Source organism: Anabrus simplex, chromosome 14, assembly GCF_040414725.1.
Source record: "Anabrus simplex isolate iqAnaSimp1 chromosome 14, ASM4041472v1, whole genome shotgun sequence".
Classification (NCBI taxonomy): domain Eukaryota; kingdom Metazoa; phylum Arthropoda; class Insecta; order Orthoptera; family Tettigoniidae; genus Anabrus; species Anabrus simplex.
Genome location: NC_090278.1, coordinates 68,912,148 through 68,938,409, shown reverse-complemented (window position 1 = coordinate 68,938,409; position 26,262 = coordinate 68,912,148). Strand labels below are relative to the sequence as shown.

Sequence of the window (26,262 nt, the reverse complement as noted above, 5' to 3'; positions counted from 1 at the left end):
AAAATATTTTTAATTTCCCTAATTATGTATATTGAGATAATAATTTCAGGTTAAAATAATAGAATTTATTTAAATGTTTCTAAGCCTATTAATCCTGAAAGCAAAAAAGGCTATACCAACCTGAATGTGCAAAGTTTTTTTAATCGCTATACTTTTCACTAGATCTGAGTGTACAACCTCTCTTTAACTTGATCGATAAGTATGTAGTAAATTTAGTATAAAAAGGAATTATTATTATTATTTATTTATTATTATGGAATAAGGATCTTGTTTTACTATCAATATGTTAGAATATGTTATGCTTGCAAAAATTGTATGTATAATTCTTATATTAGGTATTATGTGGATTTCTATTAGTTTCTAATGTTGATGAACAAATCATTTTTACACTATTTATCTCAACATTTCAAAATTGGAACATTTCGTGGCCATCTCAGTTACAACAATTCTCATTTCAAACCACAAATAACCATCTTATTATGATTTTTTTGGTTTTTAAATACATTAGTTTGCAAAAAAAAAATACCCAGCACCAAATAAATTATATTTTAATTTACATAATAATGATATAATTCATTTACAACAATATCCCACCTGTTTTGTTTTGAATTGTCTTAATAGTCACATCACATAATTATTATTACATACATAAAATTAACGGGGGGTGGGGTTTCTTCTTATGATACAATGAACACTGCAATATTTCAACAATGCCCTAAGGAACTAACTGACAGTGAATGATTTTAAAATTCAAACAAAATAATATATAGAGCAGGAGGCTCGTTGCTAATCGAAATATGTACGTTCATGTACACAGACAGATAATTTTCTTATGGTACATATTTTTTGAAATAAACAAATAATAATGTATATGTGTTTACATATAGCATTTATCTAACTTCATTGAAGAAATTACTTCATTCTGGCAGTTAATCACTCATGGGATATAATCACATTCCATGCGTGTATCACAGAAAAGAATTTAATTCTTCCTTTATTATAATTCTGTTTCCTCTATTCCTCAATCTTTAAACACTTTGTTAATTTTTCATTTTATATATATATTCTTTGGAGGCATACTTCACAGTAAACTTTAAAATATTCCTCATTCTCTTTGTCAAACATTTTTTACCAATACATAGTAACATTATTAGGAATAGGGTAATGTATTTTAATATCATAATTATTAAATAGCAGGCATTGTTTTAGTTCTTATAAGCTTTTGCTATTAATTGTGCCATTATTTTTTAAATTTTATTTGGCTGTAACGGTCCCGACCTCTCAATGTTTTACGTCACGATTGGTCCCGTATGATTTCCATTCATTTCTCGACAAGGCCTGTTCTTCTCTTCAAAGTCACCATCTTTTCTATTATCATTATTATGTATTCCTTTATGATAATAATTATAATAATAATAATAATGTTTTGATATATTTAGCAGAAATGTTTTCTTTTTTTGAGAATTTAAAAGAATTTTTACTTTTTTAAAAATATTATTACCGGTATAAATACTTTTGAGGTGCGGATATGAATTAGAAGTCACATATTAGCGCACACCGTTTTGTTTCCAAAACATGTTCCGTTGTTGAACAAACTTTATTATCCTACTACAATACTGAAACATGATCACTGTAAAACACAGTAGATTTGAGAACAATGAACATAGAATATTTCACTTGTTTGCTGCATCCGTGAAAGGTCTGCAGCACACTCTGGTGTTAAATGATGGATTCTCGATTGCGTTCGTTGTCCTCTGTACTGCTGCCACCACTGCTCGCACCACAGATGTGCATTTCAATCTCCGCTAATCTTGTCTCCACCTCCCACTGCTGCTGACTTAGCTTCACGCTCATGGCTGCGTTCTCCGTCTCCAAGACCACTAACCTTTCTCTAAGTCTTTTCACTTCAGCCAAGAGGTCTTCGTGCGACATTAGAGCTGTGGCCTCCACAGCAACGCCATCTGTTGGAACAGAGAGATATTGGTAAGCAAGAGAGTCATTATTAAGACCAGCATTATGTATAATATCCAATAACGGTCCAACTATATTGGTACTATTAATTTAAAAAATCCAAAGTAAAGCAGCATAATAAAGTTGAAGATAATGTTGGAATTCAAGAGAAAAAATTGAGGCAAATATTAATTTATGGGAATAGGAACTAAGGATTGAAATAATTTCCCAATGGATGTGTTTAATACATTTCCAACTTCTTTGAAAAAAAAAAAAAAAAAAAAAGACTAGGTAAACAACAGATAGGGAATTCGGGCCCTAAATTGCAGATCAGTGGTGAATGACTGATTTTTAGGATAGGTACCATAGTGTTCGTTTGACCTTGACTATGTTGTGAAGTGGACAAAGCAACGGTATGATGATAAACAGGGTTAAGTCAGGTTGTGAGGTTCACTAATAGGAAAAGACCTCTTAGTTTTAATTACTGGACTGATGGGGTGAAAGTTCCTTATTGGGATCACTGCACCTAGGTGAGTACCTAAGTGTTAATAATATAAAGAAAGATTTTCATTGGGGTAATCCCATAAATGGGATTGTAAATAAAGAGTACAGGTCTCTTCACATGGTTATGAAGGTAGTAAGGATGTAAAGAAGAGGGCAAATAAGTCTCTGTTAAGACCCTAATTAGAGTATGGTTCCAGTATATGGGACCCTCCAAAGAAAAGCAGCTCATTTTGTTCTGGATGATTTCCAACAAAAGAGTAACATTACAAAACTGTTGGAAGGTTTGAGCTGGTAAGAGTTGAGAGAAAGGAGACGAGCTGCTTGACTAAGTTGTATGTTCCCAGCTGTCAGAGGAGAGATGGCGTGCAATGACATTAGTAGATGAATAATTTGAGTGGTGTTTTTCAAAGTAGAAAAGATCACAATATGAATATAAAGTTGGAATTCAAGAGGACAAATTTAGGCAAATATTCATTTATAGAAAGAGGAGTTAGGAATTGGAATAATTTACGAAGGGAGATGATCAGTAAATTTCCAAATTCTTTGCAATTATTTAAGAAAAAGCTACGTAAGTAACAGATAGGGAATCTGCCTCCTAGGTGACTACCCTAAATGCAGAGCAGTGGCAATTGATTGATAGATTGATTGATTGATTGATTGATTGATTGATTGATTGATTGATCTTTCAGCCAGCACATGCTTTTTGTTAATATCAAGAAGGGAGTAGATATATAGTATCTGCCATGCTAGGTTTATAACATAATATTTAATTTCCAATGCTGCTCTTTTTACCTGGGAATCATTTTTAGAGAAGAGATGTGTTGATTATGCTTGCCAGGGACCAAACCACCCACCCGATTTGTAACATAATGTAGTGGTGAATATGCCATTATCCATAGCTTCTGCACCTACTACCACTGCCATTGGCTGAAATATCATAGATTATTACTTCTTTCCCACAAACGAAGAAACAGAGCTAAGACTGTCATGACGTGGGACAGTAACCTTCCTCTTTCTCAATTCCCCCCTTACTTGGGGCTTCTTATGACCCCAGACCGCTTAGCTTGCAACCGTAGTCACAATCTCCTTTGATTTACAGGACAAACAAGGAGTTCTTTCATCCACTTAAACAAGAATGAGAAATAATTGGATTTTTCAACATTGACATTCGAACAGGTATATCTTGACAAATGTATGGTAAAGATATCATGTTCATATCAATTTGTTTTGTTCACAATGATACGTACTAACATCCCCCAGCATATTGCACTTTACTACCGGGCCACTTTGTGTAACAATGACATTAAGTTTTATGGTAACACAGCGAGTGAGTTGGCTGTGTGGTTAGCGGTGCGCAGCTGTGAGCTTGCATTTGGGAGGTAGTGGGTTCGAACCCCACTGTCAGAAGTCAGTCTTGAAGATGGTTTCCCATGTTTTCCCATTTTCACACCAGGCAAATGCTGTCCTGTGGCTGCAACCTTAATTAAGGCCCTAGCTGCTTCCTTCCCACTCCTAGCCCTTTCCTATCCCATCTTCGCCACAAGACCTATCTGTGTCGGTGTGACGTAAAATAAGTTGTAAAAAAATGAAAAGGAAACAAACAATTGTGAAACCAATTCATGTATATATAGCCCCTGTGTACGAAGAGAAGGGTGATAGACATAAAGCAGGTTAATAATTACAGGCCAATCAGCTTGAGGGGCAGTCCAAAGAAAACCGTACACTCACTACAATGTGACCATGGAATGGTTTTATTCAAAAGTAATCCTCAAAAGCGATAATACGGGACAATCAATTTCAGTTTTGTAGAAAGACGCATGTCCTGGAGCATGAGACATTGGGTCGGGGATACAACTGGGGAGAATGTCCAGTACCTCGCCTAGACGGCCTCACCTGCAATGCTGAACATGGGCCTTGGTGGAGGATGGGAAGATTGGAAGGGATAGACATGGAAGAGGGAAGGAAGCGGCCGTGCCTTAAGTTAGGTACCATCCCAACATTTGCCTGGAGGAGAAGTGGGGAAACCACGGAAAACCACTTCTTTCATTTTCACACCGCTCATAGCCATTGTCTATCTTCCATTTTTCCTCTCTGATTATTGTTATATAGAGGATGGTTGGCTAGTTGTACTTCCTCTCAAAATAATAATCACCACCTGACACTGTTGATGGCGATTCGCTCGTCGGATGGACACGTTCAGCCTTGGTTCTATTTGACAGGAGTAGGCTATGTGCCGGCGCAGGGTTTCACCCTCTCCCTTCCTACTATCAGCTATCATACCATTCACTTCCTCTCATTAACTCATCTGCTGAGGTTGACGTCAGGAAGGGCATCCGGGCATAAAACTTGCTAATAAGATTCATCTCTCTTCATACCTGACGCTGTAGAGAAACTGGACAAAGGTTGGACACACACTGTCAGGACGGTTTGATTTGTGCTTACATGAGCTGCCTCTCTGGATCAGTGGTAGAGTGTCGGCCTTCGGATCCCAAGATAGCGGCAGGGGTAGTCGGATTTTTGAAGGGCGGACACTCCATGTGTCGGCATGTTAAAGATCTCTGGTGATACATTTGCTGATTACGCGACAAAATACATTAAATCTCAACCACAGACGCACAAGAGAGTTTCCGTTTACCCTGTCTGCCACCTAGTAGGCCTAGAGTAAAACGGAACGTCGAAATTGACGAGCAGACAGCCAGATGGCGTCAAATTGAAATGTCTGCACACGGTAGCTGAGGCCATATGTGCTTACACGAGGGTGCTGTTTGCATGTATTTCAAATTAGAGAGATAAACATTGTTTACATAGTATTTTCTTAAAAGATTTCGAAGAACTTGAGAATTTATCGAACATTCCCCTTGGTAAATTATTCGATTAACTAGTTTTTCATCCTATTAATGAACATTCAGCTCAATTTGTCCTCTTGAATTCGAGCTATCTTCATTTGTCATGATTAGAGCCCGGATTTTTATGCATTAATAGGTTAGAATGCAAACTTTACTGAAGCAAGTAGCAAGTATAGCCTACCTTCACAACGATCATGCTATGGGGTTTGCATAAACATTAGGGGTACGGCCCATCGGAACCCCTATAATTTATGTTACTATTGCTACATAATGGAAGGGCGGGTGGTCGACACTTCCTACTAACCAAATTAGTTTGCAATCTAACCTGTTACTGCATAAAAATCCGGGCTTTAATCATGATCTTTGATACCTTCAGATATTTCACTCAAGCTTATTCATCTACTGATGTGATACCAAGCCATCTCTTGGAACATCCCACTTAGACGAGCAGCTCGTCTTCCCAGTCCAATGTTTCCAACATTTTTGTAACACTACTGTTTTGTCAGAAAGCACCCACAACACTGTGCTGCTTTCCTTTGGATCTTTTGCATTTCTTGTATCAAGTAATCTTGGTGAGGATTCCATACACTGAAACCATACTCTCTCTACCCCCTGTGGGTGGCGGACGCAGACGAAGAATACACCCAAGGTAGCTCCAGCCTGTCGTAAGTGGCGAGTAAAAGGGGCGACCAAGGGATGATTGAATTAAAACCATGAAACCACTTGGAGAAAGCCATTGGCCGCCTTTACTTGCGAGTAGTACCTCTCACTTGGAGAAAGCCATGGGCCGCCTTTACTTGCGAGTAGTACCTCTCACTATGTTAGGTACACAGTAGTTTTGTACCTGTACCTGTGATTAATACCACTATATGAGCGACAATGTTGGTCTGCGTTGCCTGTGATTTCTACCCACTATGTGAGAAACACCACGGGATAGTACGAGTCCCTGTGATTAGTACACCTATGTGAGGTGCACCATGGGTTTGCGTTGCCTACGAGTGGCGCCATTATGTGAGAAACACCATAGGTGTGCGTTACCTGTACGACGTACAATACTTGTGATTAGTACCATAATGTTCGGAACACCGTGTGTTTACGCTACCTTTGATTAGTACTGCAACTTGAGAGATACCATGGTTCTACTTTACTAGCGATAAGTGCCATTATGAGGGTCCGTTGACCGGGATATTGAACCCCTTTAGACAACAAGCATCATCGAGTCAGTATGTCCGGCTCCATGGCTAAAGGGTTAGTGTGCTGGCTTTTGGTCACAAGAGTCCCTGGTTCGATTCCCGGCAGGGTCGACAATTTTAAACAGAATTGGTTAATTCCGCTGGCACAGGGGCTGGGTGTATGTGTTGTCTTCATCATCATTATTTCATCCTCATCATGACGTGCAGGTCGCCTACGGGAGTCAAATCAAAAGACCTACATCTGGCGAGCCGAACTTGTACTCGGGCACTCCCGGCACTAAAAGCCATACGCCATTTAATTTTCATTTCATTTCATCGATTCAGGATTGTGCTTTGGAAGCCTTCACTTGGTCAGTAATATAGTTTCTGGAAAGGTGAGGCATTGCGGGTCGGATTCACTGATTGTTTTAAATTCATATTCATCCATTCATTCATCATCATGTTTTGAATTCTGGTCACTGGATGAATTTTGTACTTTTAAATTGTCATTGCATTTTATCTCATTTCGTACCATTAGGGGCCGGTGACTTAGATGTTAGGCCTATTTACACAACAAGCACCATCATCATCATCATCATCATCATCATCATCATCATCATCACCTTCGAAACTATACTCAAATATTGGGGTCTTACCAGAGTCTTATACCCTTTCTCCTTTACACCCTTACTACGAGGGTGAGTCAATAAATAAGTCACAAACATGTGTGTGCCTTATACCATTTGAAATTACGCGCGCAAGTTTTGCCAGCAGATGGCAGCATATGTATGCTTCTTGAACGACATCTCGCAGGCACTCAGTCAGTCAGAGGCTGTTAGTGCACGATGGTACATGTGTCGAGAAGAACAGCGTGCAGTTGTGCGTTTTTTGTGGGCCAAAGGACTGTCCACAGAAGAAGGGCATCGCGAAATGCATCCCGTCTATGGGGAAAACTGTTTCTCACGGGAAGCTGTGTTCAATTGGATCCAGAAGTCTAACCATGGAAGGAAAAGCATCAGAGATGGGGAGCGCTTGGAACATCCACCGTACAGTCCTGATTTAGCCCCCAGTGATTTTCATCTGTTTGGACCCCTAAAAAATCATTTGAGTGGCCGTCATTTTGATACAGATGATACCGTAATCTATGAGGTTACACGTTGGCTGCGACAGCAACCAAAGGACTTCTTTGCTGCTGGCTTTCAAGGACTTGTAAAGAGATGGGATAAGTGCATGATTGTACAGGGTGAATATGTGGAAAAGTGAAATAAATATCAGGAAGTTACTTTGATTATTTTTGCCTCAATTCAGTTTTGCGACTTATTTATTGACTCACCCTCGTACAACCCCTAAACACCCTCATAACTATATGAATAGATGTGTAATCTTTATTCAAATCCCTTTTATATGATTACACCAATAAAGATCTCCGTTCGCCGGGCTGAGTGGCTCAGACGGTTAAGGCGCTGGCCTTCTGACCCCAGCTTGGCAGGTTCGATCCTGGCTCTGTTCGGTGGTATTTGAAGGTGCTCAAATACGTCAGCCTCGTGTCGGTAGATTTATTGGCACGTAAAGGAACTCCTGCGGGACTAAATTGCGGCACCTCGGCGTCTCCGAAAGCCGTAAAAGAGTAGTTAGTGGGACGTAAAACAAGTAACATTAAGAATTAATTAAGATCTCGTATCAACACAGTAATTACAACTGCGAGCAACCTGAATGTTGATCCAGTTTACCACGATACCATTTTCTGCTATCCATGGAGACGTTAAGTCGCTCAAAATCCTGTAGCTTATTAACTACATCATCTGCAGAAAGCCTTATCTGTGATTACGGTTCTTCACTCGTATCATTTGTATACACAAGAAAACATAAACGTCTAATAATGCTGCCCAGTGGGGTCTTTCTCTTAATATTGTTGCGAATACAACTCCATCTGTTTCATTACTTTTTATTTCAAGATGACCTAATGAATGCACGCACACATTCCAGCCAGGTATGAATGGCCACACTTGCTTATTACTAGGGCCCGGATGTTTATGCAGTAATAGGTTAGAATGCAAACTTCCTGAAGCGAGTAACAAGTGTAGTCTACCTTCACAACGACTATGCTACGGGGTTTGCATAAACAATAGGGGTACGGCCCATCAATACCCCTATAATTTATGTTACTCTTGCTACATTATGGAAGAGCGGGTGGCCGACACTTCCTACTAACCAAATTAGTTTGCAATCTAAGCGGTTACTGCATGAAAATCCGGGCCCTACTTATTACTGTCTATTTACAAATTGCCCGTCCTTATGGCGCAACGGGAGGTCCAGCTGGGGACTGGGGACACTTAAGGCTCGCTCCCACCAAGTGGAATCGAATCGAGCCGAACAGCCGAAATTTCCACTCGACCACTCACATCTAGCGGAATAGAATCGAACGGGCTTCTACAGGAAACTTCAGGCCAGCAATGGACGGTCTGATAGAAGTTGTGAGGAGGCAGAAAAATACGAGAGATCGGAGAAGTTTCTGGGTGCATGAAATTAACAAGAGAGCCGAAAGAAGAGTATTCAAACTTATTTGAATGCTTATTGCGACGGTAGGCTTACTTCAGAGTTACTATATTGCAATTTCAACGACTATTTCAGATAGTAGAATTTAACAGAAAAGTTCAGTTTTACAGGAGGAAATGCTACCTCAGATGCATTGGGAGTCCGTGATCATTTTTAAAACAACTTTAATGCAGCAGATTGTGTCCTGTGGCAAGATGAGGTAGCTTCAACATTATTTTTTTTCACAATTTGCTTTACGTCGCACCGGCACAGATAGGTCTTATGGCGACGATAGGATAGGAAAGGGCTAGGACCGTGGCGTTAATTAAGGTATAGGCCGAGCATTTGCCTGGTGTGAAAAATGGGGAACCACGGAAATCCATCTTCAGGGCTGCCGACTGGGTTTCGAACCCACAATCTCCCGAATGAAAACTCACACCTACGCGGCCCTAACCACACGGAAACTCTCTATAACATTAATTAAAGACTGGGAAGTGTATTTATTGTCCACAACAGAGCAATTTAGTATACAGTAGCCTACTATTTGTTAGGAACACATATACCGGTACGACAGTTTGAAACCTAGGGAATGCCACTTAAAAATCGTTCACTGTAAATCTAATAAACACTTAAATATAGATCCCATATGAGATGTGGCGTCGATTATCGTACTGATATACCGTATGTGGACTCCAACATAACATGATTTTGTGATGAAGTCAACAAAAATTATGAAATAAATTGTATATAGACTACAGTAACCTACCACAAAATTGAATATTCCAGAAAGTTTGGTTTTTCATAGCCTTGCTTATTTCCTCAAAGGCATTATTTTTTACGTTGTTGTTGTAATGTTCGCGGGTCTTGTAGTAGAGGAAATTATATTTTTGAATTAAACTGACAAGTTTTTCCGTGTCTTGTATTAATAAATTAAAAAAACTAACACAAAACGGAACGTTCCCGACCGTATCGAAGAAACAGCTGACTTTCCAGCTGAAGGCGATACACATTTGCCGCCAAATGGTCGTCCGAAAGATCTCGACCCGACCGTCTACGAAGTTACACGAATCTTAATAATTCTGTTCGATTCCACTCCGCTAGTTGAAAAATATTCTTGGCAGAGAATCCTGTTCCGTTCGGTTCGATTCGATTCGGCGTGGCGATCGCCATCTCTATCTCCCATTTAAACACATGTTAAAAACAAATTCTGTTCGGTTCGATTCCATTCCATTCCACTAGGTGGGAGCGGGCCTTTACTTTCACTTCCCCAAGTCTAGTTACCTCATGCAGCAGCTCTGTGTTGACCGCTGGATCTGAACACAGGGCTACGGGCCAGTCGACACACGAAGCCTGTTCGTTGGTTCGACTCTACAGACAGTCCAATAATTCACACAGTCACATGCAGCGAACAACTAAACAGCTCAACAGTATTCAACATCAGGACGATACTCACAACAGCGAACATTAACACAGGTCCATTTATCCTCGCACTCACGACAACGGGTTCCCTCGCTGGCTCACGGCGATCCTCAGTCCACAGAATTACACGAACACACAGTACTGTCTTCCATTCTGTCGTCTGCACCCCACTCACTGGACTCTCCTGGTTTAGACCTTGGTGGGACACTAGCGACAGCGAACACCTCTGTCGACATCAGCCCAGCCACCGAACTCCAACACACTGAGTCTCACACCGACTCCACCTCAGAGCCCAACAGTCATTCCGAGTCCAACACTGACTCCACCTCGGAGCCCAACTGTCACTCCGAGTCCAGCACTGACTGTCCGCGGCTAGCCTTCCTTTTTATAGCTCGCGTGATATGAGCCAGACACTAGAGGCAGAACATTTCCGTCGAATCTCCAAGAAACTCACAGGTAAGCCGGCCTACGAGAGCAATACACGGAAAGGCCGACCCCACCCCACAAGACGGCTGGGAGATCGCAGGTCGTCTGAGTCACCAGCCCCTTCCTGGGAGTACCAAAACTGGCTACCACCGGGCTGGCACGTAACAATATATACAGGATCAGATAATGACTCACCTCTTCTAATTCTCTGAGATATTTAGTCGCCTATTCAACCACCCTTTTGTCTATTCCATTAGCCCCCATTTCTGTCAGCAATATTCCTATCAAAAGCCTTGGATAGGTCACTAGCGATACAGAACAGCAAGAATGTAGCCAAAGGAGGGTAGACGATGAGGGAATGCTACGGGAAGCTTTCAGATAATCCATGTTCCCCTTTAACTTCCCCGCGATTCACATATTAAACTATCTGCGTTTTAAACCTCCCAATTTAGAGGGAACTTTCTCCTGCATGCAGTACTTGAAAACTCATTCACAAAATTCCATTACTGGCATTCGATTGCGTAACCTGGCGGTGATAGCAGGGGTTAGACGTGGAGCCATAAATGATTCTTGACAAAGAAATTTGAAAATTTCCGTGCCAGCCTGATATCTAAAAGTATTAAAAGCAAAGTCATCTCCGTACAGTCCGACTCGTTGGCTGAACGGTCAGCGTACTGGCCTTCGGTTCAGAGGGTCCCGGGTTCGATTCCCGGCCGGGTCGGGGATTTTAACCTTAATTGGTTAATTCCAATGGCACGGGGGCTGGGTGTATGTGTTGTCTTCATCATCATTTCATCCTCATCACGACGCGCAGATCGCCTACGGGAGTCAAATAGAAAGACCTGCACCTGGCGAGCCGAACCCGTCCTGGGATATCCCGGCACTAAAAGCCATACGACATTTCATTTCATCTCCGTACAGGCCATGAAGGCCCTTGGAGGGGTGGAAGGTAAAGGCTTCTACTATCCGTAACTCGGCACTTGGTGGGGGTAGATAGGTTACCTCTACACCCGACCACCTTTGCCCCCAGAAATTAACCTGGTACTCAGTTTTGGTGTAGGCTGAGTGAACCTCAGGGCCATGTGGACCTCCGGAAGTGGAAATCTCGTTTCTTAAATATTACGACTTCCTGATGGGGATTCGAACCCACGTCCTTCCGAGCGAACCGAGTACTCCTTTACCCCTCGGTCAGGCAGCCCCTACACTAAAAGTATTGTATTTTCATATTTTAAATGTACCTCTTACTTTTATGAGGGATTCATTTAAAATTTCATTTTTGTCATAAAAATACCTATCCAATATCTGTTTGGCAATTCAAACAGTAATGCTTCTACGTATATCTTCTGATTCTGATGGACGTATATCTTAATACCTCATCTACTGTTGAACTGCCTTCCGCTCCCTTTCCTTTACCCCCGGCCTTCCCTCAGCTTCCTCTACATCAAGAACAGTGCCATGACTAGGGCCCGGATGTTTAAGCAGTAATAGGTTAGAATGCAAACTTACTGAAGCGAGTAACAAGTAGAGTCTACCCGCATGACGGTAATGTTATGAGGTTTGCATAATAATTAGGGGTTATAATGGGCCGAACCCTAATGTTTATGCAAACCTCATAACATTACCGTCGTGCAGGTAGACTCTACTTGTTACTCGCTTCAGTAAGTTTGATTCTAACCTATTACTGCATAAACATCCAGGCCATGACTTCCTCCGCATTAATTTATGCACGATTTCGTGAAAAGGAAACAAATTTTCGCGTTATTTCGCGAAATGAACTTACCCCCGTCGCTTGAATTTCGCTTTAATTATTTCCTTAAATTTTCATTCGTGTGAATTATGAATTATATGTATAAAACGTAAAAGATGTATATATACCGAATATATAAACAATTATGATGCCTAGGTTTCGTAAGTTTATGACCTAAGGTAAAGGCGTATTCTGCCCGAAGGCAGGTCCGAACCTTCGCAGAGGTGTGCCTGAGCTGGAGTTTACGTACGGTAGGGTAGCCAGTTCCTTTCCGCTCCTCCGTTCACTCAACCCCCACCAACAGCGCGTGGCAACCCATCCAAATCTTGACCACGCCCAATGTTGATTATCTTCGGAGATATCAGGGGATCCGGTGTTTCAACAGGGCTACACCCGTTGGCTTATGACATAAAGAAGTACAAAATATGCAAGCAAATATTTCCTAAAAACTAGCTTAACATAATCGTAAAAAAGGTAAAATATGACTTATGGAATTTAGTGATAGGTAGCAAATACAGGACAGTCTGCGAGATATCGAGGGACAGCGATTAGATCCCCTGTGGGTGGGGCGGTAGAATAACACCCACGGTATCCCCTGCCTGTCGTAAGAGGTGACTAAAAGGGGCCCCAGGGGTTCTAAACTTTGGAGCGTGGGTTGGCGACCACGAGGCCATTAGATGAGTCCTGGCATTGCTTCCGCTTACTTGTGCCAGGCTCCTCACTTTCATATATCCTACCGACCTCTCTTGGTCAACTCTTGTTCTTTTCCGACCCCGTTGGTATTACGTATGGAGGCCTAGGGAGTCTTTCATTTTCACGCCCTTCGTGGCCCTTGTCTTCCTTTGGCGGTTACATTCATTTTTCGAAGTGCCAGACCCCTTACATTTTTTCTCTCTGATTAGTGTTATATGGAGGATGGTTGCCTACTTGTTCCTCTTAAAACAATAATCACCACCACCACCACCACCACCACCACCACCAGCGATTAGAACTCTGTCTAGCGGAGTGACCTGGAGTTACAGATTCTTTCATAAGAGCACGTGTATTTGTTTGTGAAGTTGTTGTTATTTAATTATGCGTTTGCAGTAAGTTAACATGAGTAAATAGTAGCATGTATCATTCCTTTATATCTCCCCTCAACATGAGTGGAAAGATATGTGCTGTGTTTGGCTGCAATAATTATGACGTGCAAAAGAATCGCGGTCTTTCTTCACTTTCCCTCGTGATAAGGAAATGTAAGTACATATTGTGTTTGCATGTACAGTATATTCTTTCAGTGGCAAAGAGATTTTTATAGTACTTCCTAATCTTCTGACCACCGGGCGAGTTGGCCATGCGGTTAGGGTCGCGCAGCTGTGAGCTTGCATCCGGGAGCCATCTTTTGCCGTCAAGCGCACAACCCTCAGTACTATAGTACCACGATCAGCCGCCAAGAGCGCACGCATCAACAGCGAGCCCCTGGACCTTCAAGCATAGACCACCTGCCAAGCAACTACAGCGTGGTCCGTCCCCTGGGATATACTCTGACTGGACTGTCTGCGGTCCTGCATATATACTCCAGGGAAGCCAATCAGATCAGACCAGACAACAGCCTGCTGGGTTCGAACCCCGCTGTCGGCAGCCCTGAAGATGGTTTTCTGTGGTTTCCCATTTTCACACCAGGCAAATGCTGGGGGCTGTACCTTAATGAAGGCCATTTGGTCCGGATGAATCGAAAGAGGCTAACGAAGAGATCACTTCGATAAAAAATTAATAAAAAGAACAAAATCCGATGTTTCGTTGAATTTTAAACAGGATATTGCTGAGCTGGGTATCACAAGAAAAGAAAAAAAAAGAGCTTGGAGCGTTCCATGAAAACGGAGAAGAAGCAAAGGAAATCTGGCTGGATGAAAGGAGGAGGGGACATAGTGAATAAAATGAAGAAATACTGGAAAGGCAAGGAGAGAAGAAAATCATGAAGTGCAGATCAGTAGTGATTGACTGATTGATCCTTGCGGTACAAGGACTATTACGGCTCGCTTCCAGCAACCAAGAACACAGTTTAAATTATTTTATTTAGGTCCTTCTTTACTCCGAGTTTTATTCTGTTATTTTAAATACTTCTTCTTAGCAGACTGTTTGCAATTCTCTTCTATGTTTACTTGCTGTGTTTGAATGTGTATATTTTAGGTATTCGCGAACACTATTTTTACGAAGCCGTTTAAACCTGAAAGGGCATGCTGTGAAACAAGGGGAATGTTATTACAACGTGAAAAAAATGATAAAGAAAAGTCTGGAAATACAAAACGCTGGCAGATGTGAAACAGTTTGGAGTTGTATGTTCACATTTTAAATTGCTAGGTTAAGCTTTTAAAGATAAAAATTTCATTGTTCCGTATTGAAATTATTAACGTTAAAAATTAAATAATTGAAGTTCAACCAATTGAATACATAAAAGAAAGAAATGTAAAAGCTTTAGCAGGAGGCATTGGATCGACGATCAGGAATCCAGCAGCTTGTTCTCATCCTACACTAGCGAAACTGGGTTATCTACTCAAGTTTCTAATTGCCAATCTTTATTTCAGATTCACGTCTTTGAATGGCCTTACCTAATCAGGTTAATTCCTGGGGAGACGAAGCCAGACGGGCATGAGTAGATCCGCGAAGTAATTAAAGCGAATCCTTTTAAGAGGACTACAGTTGATCTTGAAGCGCAGTAATATGACTCGCTTTCCTGAATCCTTCACACTTGAAAGTACATTCTCGTAACATAAACATTCTTTTCTTTCTTTCTTTCTTTCTTTCTTTCTTTCTTTATCTGTTTACCGTTCAGGGTTGGCTTTTTCCTCGGACTCAGCGAGTGATCCCACCTCTACCACCTCAAGGACAGTGTCCTGAAGTGAGAGAGTTTTTGGTCCCGGATACAACTGGGGAGAGAGACCAGTACCTTGCCCAGGCGGCCTCACCTGCTAAGCTGAACAAGGGCCTTGTGGGTAGTGGGAAGCTTGGAAGGGGTGGACAGCAAAGTGGGAAGGAGTTGATCGTGGCCTTAAGTTAGATAACACCGCCGCAGTTGCCTGGAGGAGAAGTGGGAAAAAACAAACAAACAAACGGAAAACTACTTTGGAGATGGCTGACATACGAATCGAACACCCTTTACTGAGCTGACCTTCCGAGGCTGAGTGGACCCCGTTCCAGTCCTCGTATGACATTTGACATTTCGTGGCCGACCCGGGAATCGAACTCGGGCCTCCAGGAGTGGCAGCTAATCACACTAACCACTACACCACAGAGACGGACAACATAGATAATATTTTATTACTACTTCTTCTTGCTTACAAAGAAAAGCAAGTTGCAAAGTTCCGGGTTCGATTCCCGGCCAGGTCAGGGATTTTTACCTGGACCTGAGGGCTGGTTCGAGGTCCACTCAGCCTACGTGGTTAGAATCGAGGAGTTAACTGACGGTGAGACAGCGGCCCCGGTCTAGAAAGCCAAGAATAACGGCCGAGAGGATTCGTCGTACTGACCACACGACACCTCGTAATCTGCAGGCCTTCGGGCTGAGCAACGGTCGCTTGGTAGGGCAAGGCCCTTCAAGGGCTGTAGTGCCATGGGGTTTCGGGGGGAGGGAATCCAGAATTATTACTGTCTAATAATTTAAAATTGACGAACCCATGCCCTTCCTAGTATGTTTAAAAGATACACTAAAATCAATACATTCTGTTTTTATATAAAACTGTCCATCACTTTCTTAGAAAAATTCTTGTACATGTTAAAATTTGATTCATAGCATTATCTTCTAATTAATGTTTCTTGAGATATGGCATAGCTTCAGTGTACTGAATAAGGTAGAAGTTACGCTTTGGCCTCGGAAATGGGAGAACAGGACCTTATCATTTCTTAATTCGTCAACTGGAGAATACTGAAGCTTTCAGTCTGATAAAATTCAAGAAACAAGGTCCTCAAATTGATGTGGCGAGAAGCAGGTCAGAGCTAGGATGAACAGGCGGCTGTAAGGAGGAATAGATTCCAAGTTGCCTTTAATTAAAAAGAGGTTACAAAAATTTCCGCATTTTACAGCGGATGGTAAAATTATAATCTGTGACGTTTACAGCAAGGCGATGAGTGAAACTAATTTTATATTTCCCTTTAGCGACTTATTATCAATTTAGCAAAATAAACATGGTTTTTATTTGGTGCCTATTAAAATACGTAAAATTGAAGCTGAGTCTGTAGTAGTTAGTGTAATTAACTGCCACCCCCGGAGGCCCGGGTTCGATTCCCGGCTCTGCCACGAAATTTGAAAAGTGGTACGAGGGCTGGAACAGGGTCCACTCAGCCTCGGGAGGTCCACTGAGTAGAGGTGGGTTCGATTCCAACCTCAGCCATCGTGGAAGTGGTTTTCCGTGGTTTTCCACTTCTCCTCCAGGCAAATGCCGGGATGGTACCTAACTTAAGGACACGGCTGCTTCCTTCCCTCTTCCTTGTCTATCCCTTCCAATTTTCCCAAACCCCACCAAGGCCCCTGTTCAGCATAGCAGGTGAGGCCCCTGGGCGAAGTACTGGCCATCCTCCCCAGTTGTATCCCCGAGCTCCAGGACACTGCCCTTGAGGCGGTAGAGGTGGGATCCCTCGCTGAGTCCGAGGAAAAAAACCAACCCTGGAGGGTAAGCAGATTAAGAAACAAAGAAAGAAAGAAAGAAAGAAAGAAAGAAAGAAAGAAAATTAAGCTGCATACAATTATTTTGGAATGTATTTTAGGCAGGTAAAATAACATTTAAACACCTAAAAGTCCGAGGTCTGGTAATCACTATTGCATGTTCCTGTGGTGGTTGGAAGTGTAGTGTGTTGTCTGAATATGAAGAAAAACGTGTTGGAATAAAACACAAACATCCAGTATCCGAGCCAGAAGAATTAATTAGACGCGAATAAAATCCTCGTTGCAGTCGGGAATCGAATCCGGAACCTTCTGAATTGAAGGCCTCAACGCTGATCACTCAGCCAAGGATTGGTACAAAACGAAATCATTATTTCACCTCCAACTTTTGTTGCCTGATGTTTTAAAGTCGGACCGCCAGGTGTGTCACTGTCAACATGTCGCTCAGTTTAGTACGGGAGTGTCCAGTATTGTGTATTTGATTTTATCAGCTGCTGAAGTTAGCCAATCAGATCACTTTGCGAGGCGGTGTTGCTAATTTTTCACGTGGCTGAATACCGATTTGTGAGCAACAATCGAAGAAACAAAACCTTTGCCATGGGTGGGCTTTGAACAAGGACCTTCGAGCTGACAGCATCGCGCCATAACAAGTACGCTAGGGTAACGCGGGCATTCCTCTCAAGCCATTTGAATTCTCCCGCGAAGCGATCTGCTTGGCTAACTTCAGCAACTAATAAAATGACGACAGTGTGAAATATCGATTTTTTCAAATTACGAGGGGAAGTCAATAAGTATCTGCATTTTTACTCTAATTGTTACCTCCATGGTGTTGTGTGCTCACCAGTCTCTAGATGGCACCGTTGTCTACGTCTGTGGTAGGATTCAGCGTTATCCATTCTCTGTTTGCACCAAGGAGGAACAGCGTTCCGTAATTCGTTTCTTGTGGTCTGAGGGTGCACCAGGGGCGAAAATTCATACAAGACTTTCAGCACAATACGGGGACAATATGTTGCCATAGTGGATGCTTCCATTCCATACTCCGACGTTTGCTCTTTGGTTCGAAGTGGTGAACCCATGTTTCATCTCCAGTGATGATCCGTTTCAGAAACGTTTAACCTTCGTCAGCATGACGGTCCAGTAAGTGCTGACAGATTCTCATACGATTGCGCTTCTGCTCTTCATTGAGTTGTTTTAGAACAGACTTTGTGAAAGTTAAGCCTGATATGCATGATTTCATATGCATAACCATGGCTGATGTGCATTCGGTTTGCCACGTCATCAATAGTCACTCGTCTGTTATTCAGGATCATATCACGCACTTGTTCAATATTGGCAACAGTTACGGCTGCAGATGGTGGCCGGGATCTTTCTCATCCTTCACGCTCGTGTGACCCCTTTTGAACTGGGCAGTTCACTTGTAAACACTTCGCTGTGGAAAGGCATTTCCCGCGGTGTACGTGTTTTCCCGTTAAAATTATTCATCATTGCTTTGCTTTGCTCTGTTTAAAGCCTCCCTTTATATGTCCAATACGTCCAATATCAACATATTCCAAAATTATGCCTTTACGTCCACTAAAATGGCGTCGTGCTTCCATCCATATGATGTACACCGGTTGCTTACTTACGATAATTCCGGATAGACCCCGAGACTAAGGTTAGTATATAACAGGTTACCCACAACGGCTGGCTTGCGGTCATTGGCTATTGGAGTGTGAATCGTGACGTCACACAGATACCTGCTCTCTGATCGAATTTAGTGATTGCGATACGTTTTAAGCAAACAGTTATTAGCTCGTATGTCCCCTATAGCTGCTCAAACTGACTTTGTAAATAGTAGATAACGAACACAATAATGTACAATACAAGAGCTAATCGTGTCACAAGACCGTGGTTATTGCTAATACGATTTTAGTGGCCACACTACGCTACTGAAATCCGATAAAGTACTCTCGAGTTAAACAAAACTGAGCATTAAATATGACCAATAAACAAGCAAGCGAACAAACGGATGGACAAACAGTTCTGTTATCATAAAGTGAATGTTACCTGAACTGGTAAGTTTCTAGACGGAACAGCGTCTTTGTTAAACACACGTTTGGGAGGAAGCCCTAACAATTCGCCCTTTAGATACCTTTTAAAATCGCTATCAGAAAAATGTTTGGAACACACCCGGCACGAATTTGGGTTTCACTTTCCATCACGCCTATATTTTGGATCCCCTTCTTCCTTAGTTCCTAATTTTTGGGGAAACTTAAGTATTTGATATGACTTTTGGAGAGATCTTTCCTGGTTTTCATTCAGCTGTTATTGCACACAGCAACCGTACACCTCGTGCCAGGCATGTTGATATGCAACCCGAGACAAATAAATTCAAGTCAAACACAAAATAAAACTCGCATAATAAGCAGCTATTCACCACAAGGAATAGTCATAGAAAGCACCATGAAACTATGAAATCAAAACTGCAACTCACTTGCACAATACAGTATTAAAGAAACTCACATACAGTATTACTGCGCAGACTTTTAGCGAGACTGGCGGTGGGTAACTGGCTGACGTCATAACCGAGCATAGCCGAAGCCCTCCGAATGCAGAAACCCTTCTTCTGGGCAAATTGTTCTATATAGTAACATTGCTCTCAGCCCAACAACATGTCCATTTTAAAATCCATATATTATATCTATCTATATATTAAAGGTAAGGTAAGGGTTATTCTGCCCGAAGGCAGGTCCGAACCTCCGCAGAGGTGTTCCTGAGCCGGAGTTTACGTGCGGTAGGGTGGCCAGTTCTTTTCCGCTCCTCCATTCCCTTACCCCCACCAAGAGCGCGTGGCAACCCATCCAACTCCTGACCACGCCCAATGTTGCTTAACTTCGGAGATCTCACGGGATCCGGTGTTTCAACACGGCTACGGCCGTTGGCTATATATTAAAAAAGTTTACCAAAAACAGCTTTAGCAAATCCATTCGTCCGTTCTACTGGACCGATATGCTCCATTTTTTATTCTTTCTAGAATTACCTGCGGGTGAATGATGAGACATTGATAGGTCTCAAAGTTCAGCCAACTTTGAGTAATCATAAAATCAAATAATAAAATGATCACTCCAATAAATGAAGGCGAAATCTTACTTTAACTCGCAATACATTATGCACTGAGCTGCAATGGCGGCGATAAGGATCACGTAGATCCCGCTGGGTGGGGGGGGGGGGCATGGCTTGTGAGATGCCCGCGACTGTTTCTTAATTCAGTAGCAGAAGAGAGATTTTAAATATTGATAAAGGTACAGCACACAACACAGTAGCATTTGTATTACAGAGAGTTATTTCAAACTTAGGCTGTCGCAGTGCAGAGCTTCTCTCGTCAATAGGAGTACGGTAGTTATTTATGAAATAATGCGGGTTTCCCAACCTGTTCCAATAATAGTCATCGCTTGCTGCCACTCACAACAATGAACAAGGCTTTGGAAGTAATTAGCCAGTTCTGAGAACCCAGTAGTCAGTGAAGATGCGGTAACTAAAACATCTTTCTTATCTAAACTCTAAATACCGAAGTTCCGAGCCTGTTTATAACTCTCGGCAGTCAGTGTAGCTAAGTAGGTCTACGATGGACGGTTGAGTTGTAAATAGTAGTCAATTATTTAGTCCTTGGAACGACATTATTTCTTAATATTGTGACGGTCAGCGTGTTTTGGTTTGTTGGAATATGCATTTCTTGTGTGTGTGTTCGTACCGTATACGTGTATTACATTAATTCCTTCAAATTTGAAAACTAACTTGTACCGTCCCTTATCAGGAAACGATGGGCTCATTTTCAATTATTAGGGGGTGGGGGTGGGGGAGGGCGAGCTCCTTAGCGCCGCTACTACTTACCTGGTTGCTAACCGACTAATACTTTCATTAACATTCTGACACATGTGATTTTCATCCTTAGTAATGTCATTGCGTGCAGCCATGTTTGATTACTACCTGTCAAGCCATACACTTTCTTTTCTTCTTCTCCTCCCAATATCTCTTCATCCTCTCGCTGTGTTCTTTTTTACGATGTTCAGTCCATCCTGTGTTCATTCGGGTGGACTTTACAGAAAATTTGTGTTTGTGTTAGATACTCCTTGATTCCCTGACCTTCCCCAGCTTCTCAATATACTCAACAGATGGCAGAACGTTCCTAATAAGTTGCATGCTGCTACGTACGTACGAACAGACGGGAAGGTATCAAGTCGACTAACCTTCTGTATGACCATAGGGACAAACTCTTGAAAAAGTGGGCAATATCAAAAGCCACGAAGATGCGCTTGGTAGAATCACTAGTGTTCTCCGTCTTTTTGTACGGCTGTGAGACCTGGACCGTGAATGCTAAATACAAAAAGCGCATTGATGCCTTTGGGATGTGGTGTTGGCGGAGAATGCTACGTGTATCCTGGACAGAAAAAGAACTAATGTTTCCATTTTGGACGAACTCTGCATCAAGAAACGCCAATCTTCCCGTGTGAGTGAATGTTACCTCCAGTTCCTTGGCCACATTTTAAGACGAGATGGAGAGAACTTGGAAAAGGTAATTTTACAAGGCAAAATTGAAGGCAGTAGACCACGAGGAAGAACAGCAAGCAGATGGATAGATCAGGCGAAGAAGATCACTGGGCTACCACTTCAGGTCATATTGACGAAATGTGAAAACCGCTCGGGATGGGGACATCTTGTCAAGGTTGCAACAAGGAAATGATGAAGTTATGAGGTCACGACGCTCAGTAATGAGCACAACGACTAATGATGATGATTAAGGTTCTGAATTTTGTTCTGCCTTGAATGGTTTCTTCATTAATGTCAATTTCATTTAGGTCTTCACTGATTTCCTTTAGACAATTATTGTGATTTTTCATTGATAAGGCTAAGTTTAAAATTTTCCTTGTGAGCCTGTTATTATCCATCCTATATAAGTGACCACAATATTGCAATCGCCGTTTTCTGACTGTATCTGTGATTTTTTCTGTAACTTCCTCTGTTGATGGTTCTCTGTTAGATACTCCTTGATTCTCTGACCTTCCCTAGCTTCTGAATATACTCAACAGATGGCAGAACGTTCCTAATAAGTTGCATACTACTACGTACGTAGTACAGACGGGAAGATATCAAGTCGACTATCCTTCTGTATGACAATAGGGACAAACTCTTGAAAAAGTGGACAGTCTATATCCCCGAACCAGTATACAACCACGGCCAGGTGTATCTTGCGCTATCTCGGGCAGGATCGTTTGAAAATGTTTAAGATCCAGATACGGCCGAATGGTTGAAGCGAAGCACGGAGAATATTGTAAGGAAAGAAGTGTTATAAACGATATGAGTGTGACAGGCGTTTCAAGACGAGTTATCTGATCTGTTTATAAGGAATACTGTGTGGCAGCACGTGTCCACTGAAAAATGAAAATCCACAACCTGTTTCCAGTCATTCCACCGGGTCGGAATGGAATGAATGAAGTCCCCATTTAGCGGCGAGGATAGGAATTTTGCCGGCTGTCGAAGCCTGTCACACTCCTCTGGGGCAATGATTAATGAACGACAGATGAAATGAAATGATACTGGAGAGTGTTGCTGGAATGAAATATGACGGGGAAAACCGGAGTACGCAGAGAAAAACCTGTCCCGCCTCCGCTTTGCCCAGCACAAATCTCACATGGAGTGACCGGGATTTGAACCATGGAACCCAGTGGTGAGAGGCCGGCGCGCTGCCGCCTAAGCCACGGAGGCTCTTAGCATGGGTTCACTAGTATACATAAATTTTGATCTGTTATTTTATGTAAATGAAATATCGTTTACAGACCTTCGTAGGATGTAGCTACTTGGGCCATAGCATGGAAAAGTTAGAACAATTGTGTATCGTCGTGAGATTGGCTTCATTTTACTTTGTTATGAGGAATTAAGGAAAGGAAATCATGGGGAAAAAGCTCCTATTTTCTTTAAATCTCACCTATGATATCATCAGTGTGGAATTATGCTGGTTCATCTCTACTACTGATTCAATGAACATTCATAAAGTTAATTGTTAATATTAGTCTTAACACACTCTAGTACAGGCTTCGTGGAAAAGAAAAGTACTTTTCCCTTTGCGAAAATCAAGTAATCATAAATATGTCTGCCGGTCAGGGCCATCTGTCAACAGCTGCTAATTTCAGATGGCGACCAGCCATAAGATATAGCCTGCACGGTTGCTAGGTAACAATATCTGGACATCCATCGAAATTTTCGGATGAGTCCCAGCCATAAGACATATTTAGGTCAAAAGGCATGAACGTATGAAGTCTTCTATTTTTATTATTGTGATTTAACATAGCACTGCCTTCTACGTTGCGTCTTTCAGCAGATTTTCAAAGATACCTGACTGCCGACAGCGCGCTTCATAGCATACAGTTCTTGGCCATGTGCTCCTCTGGTCAAAAATAGAGGGAAACTAGTAGCATAGACAGCATCGGCCTATGGTGGTGATAAGGGGGGGAGGTTATAATTAAAATGATGGTAGAACATAATGAAGGTGCCTGTGCGTGTGTGGTGCGCGCATGCGCGGCTTGTCATTATCAAGACACTGATACAAATGAATTATATTGATATTCAGATTGCAGTACACGACAACATAATACATTAAAATACACAACAAGAACCATACGATCAAGGTCAACAGTTTTACAGCGAATGGTATGTTCAGTTAACAATCTAAAATCCAACTTTCGAGACTTCTTAGAAAATAGGTTCAACAGATCTGTTAGTTCTACAAGTGTCTTTGAATGTTTAATTAATTTATTATTTATTATCAGTTTTTGTTCATTATATTTTTGTAAAATTTCCATGGGGATGTTTAACCCCCTGTAACTCCCTCTTAAAATGTTTGTTGTTTTAAAATTAGAGCTAAAAATGTAGCTGTTCTCCAAAATTGTGGATCTGTTTTGATGGTCTTTTCCCTCATTCATTTCTTCAAGAGTTGGTCACGCTACTCATAATAAAAAGCGAGCCGGTGATTAATGTTTCAAACGTCCAGGCTATAACTGCCTCTCACCCCTCTGAAAAGCCGCGAGAGTTGCGATAACTAGGGAACACACCAAACGAGGATTTCTTGTTTCATCTGAAAGCGACAATTTACTTATTGAGGTTAGAGGAAGCTATCCCACCAGAGCTGGAGTTGTGCACAGCACAGCACTGGATGTTGCGCTTAGTCTAATTAATGATGAATAATAAGATAGAACATTTACTATGATTAGAATGTAGTAGTTTGGTACCAGCTACTCTCGCAGCAGGCAGATCTCCGCTGATTGGCGAGGCAGAAGAGTGCTCGCTGGTACAGGAAGCGACTAGGGGCGTGGTCTCCAACAGCTGAGTGGGCGTGGTTGTTGAGCCGTAGTGCGACACCTGAGGTTCACAGGCACCGTACCCCCGAGCAGCACGACCTGCCACATCATCAACACTCAACATAGCTTAAGAAAATAAAGTCAGTCAGACAATCTTTAGTATAAACCCCGTTATAACGTATACGCATATGACGAATACGCTTTACAGGAGACCTACACTAAAACATAACATTTTGGAAACATAATTTACAGGAGAATATACATTAAAACTTGACTGTGAGATATTATGCAGAGGTTGCCCACGTTTAAGAGTATGTATTGTCCGGTGTAAGACGCTCCCCCGCTGTAACGTTGGAACTGAACTGAGTGCCGCTATGAATGGACTACTGATGTGTCATATTCCCGTTTGAAAGACATTGTTACGCTAGATATCTCGTTCTGTTGTCATTTTATCAGATGCCGAAGTTAGCTAATGAGATCACTTCACTGGCGAATTCAAATGGACTTTGCGAGACGGCGTTGCTGAAACTGCACATGGCTAAACACTGGCGTGAGAGCATCAATGGAAGAAAGCTTGTGTTGCAATGTGAGTCAGAATCCACTGTGTGCCTGCTGAAGGTACATTCTTATAAAAGACCGATCGGCTAGCAGTTACCGATGCCGAGAAACATCATCAAACACAACCTGTTTCACCGTAGCGTACTTGCTATGGTGCAATACTGTCAGCTCGGAGGCCCTTGTTCAAATCCCTCCCCTGGCAAAACACACACAAGGCATTATGATATGATGGCATGTTGAAGCATAATTCATAATTAATTTATAACTATACAGTACAGTCAATAATTAATTCAAGGCCATGGTTATTTAGCTAAAAATATATGTTTCGGTCTCTGCAGTCATCCTGAGAAGTTGGAGTATTGAATTTCGATTTATCCTGCATAAATTTGGGTGGCTGTTGCAGCTCTTGTCAGTGTGAGGGTGCATAGCATCTACCGTGTACGCGAAAGTGCGTATTTCTATAATGGAAGATCGTGCTTTCTGTGTGGTGTGTGAGTTGCAGGAATATAGGAGACAGCAAAATTACCCAGTCTCCAACTGAAGAGAATTAACTATTCAAGGTTAAAATTCCTTCACCTAGCCGGAAATCGAATCCGGAACCCCGAGAATCGAAGGCGTACACGCTACCATGGAGTTGGACAGTTATGAAGTGAATTGCTGTTAAAAAAGATAAGACCCGCATCGGTCTTCCGCAGTCTACACCTCCGTGCCAAGACAGAACCATTGTCGTGATTTCGTAACGAGATCGCGATTTATTTATCTGGCGAGGACATCCGTCCCGTTCGCACTGTAATCCATGCAGGAGGAATATTCAGCCTGTGTAGGATACAACCCGCTCTACAACAGCGATAGACAGATGTCCTTGCACTGGAATGGCTAGGAGTTAAGCCGACAACTTGTCCATCCACGCCGTTAAGTGGCTATGCATACCTTCCAGGTGTTCTAAATGGCGGTACGAACGGGCTTTTTTTCGCACCTGATATATACTGTACATAAATATTATAGAGGAATTATGATATTAAGTATTTTGTAACGAGCGTATAATGACATTTGTTAAGATCATTATAGGCAAGATGCACACGACTGCTTTTATTCGACCATCAGTAAATGTTTAAGTTTTCAGTATTTTACAATATGT

At 42.0% G+C, this 26,262-nt stretch overlaps 1 protein-coding gene across 1 annotated transcript in view; it reads right to left on the bottom strand.

Annotated features, from left to right (window-relative positions):
* Nucleotides 1-576: 576 nt before the first annotated feature.
* LOC136885746 (cyclic nucleotide-gated cation channel) overlaps nt 577-26,262 on the bottom strand; it is a 651,252-nt gene continuing 625,566 nt past the window's right edge. The window contains exons 13-14 of the mRNA XM_068230217.1: nt 24,471-24,665; nt 577-1,961 (exon numbers count right to left, since the gene is read on the bottom strand). Of these exons, the coding sequence (XP_068086318.1) occupies nt 1,720-1,961; nt 24,471-24,665 (437 nt within the window). The 3' untranslated portion in view covers nt 577-1,719. The remainder of the gene's footprint in view (nt 1,962-24,470; nt 24,666-26,262) is intronic.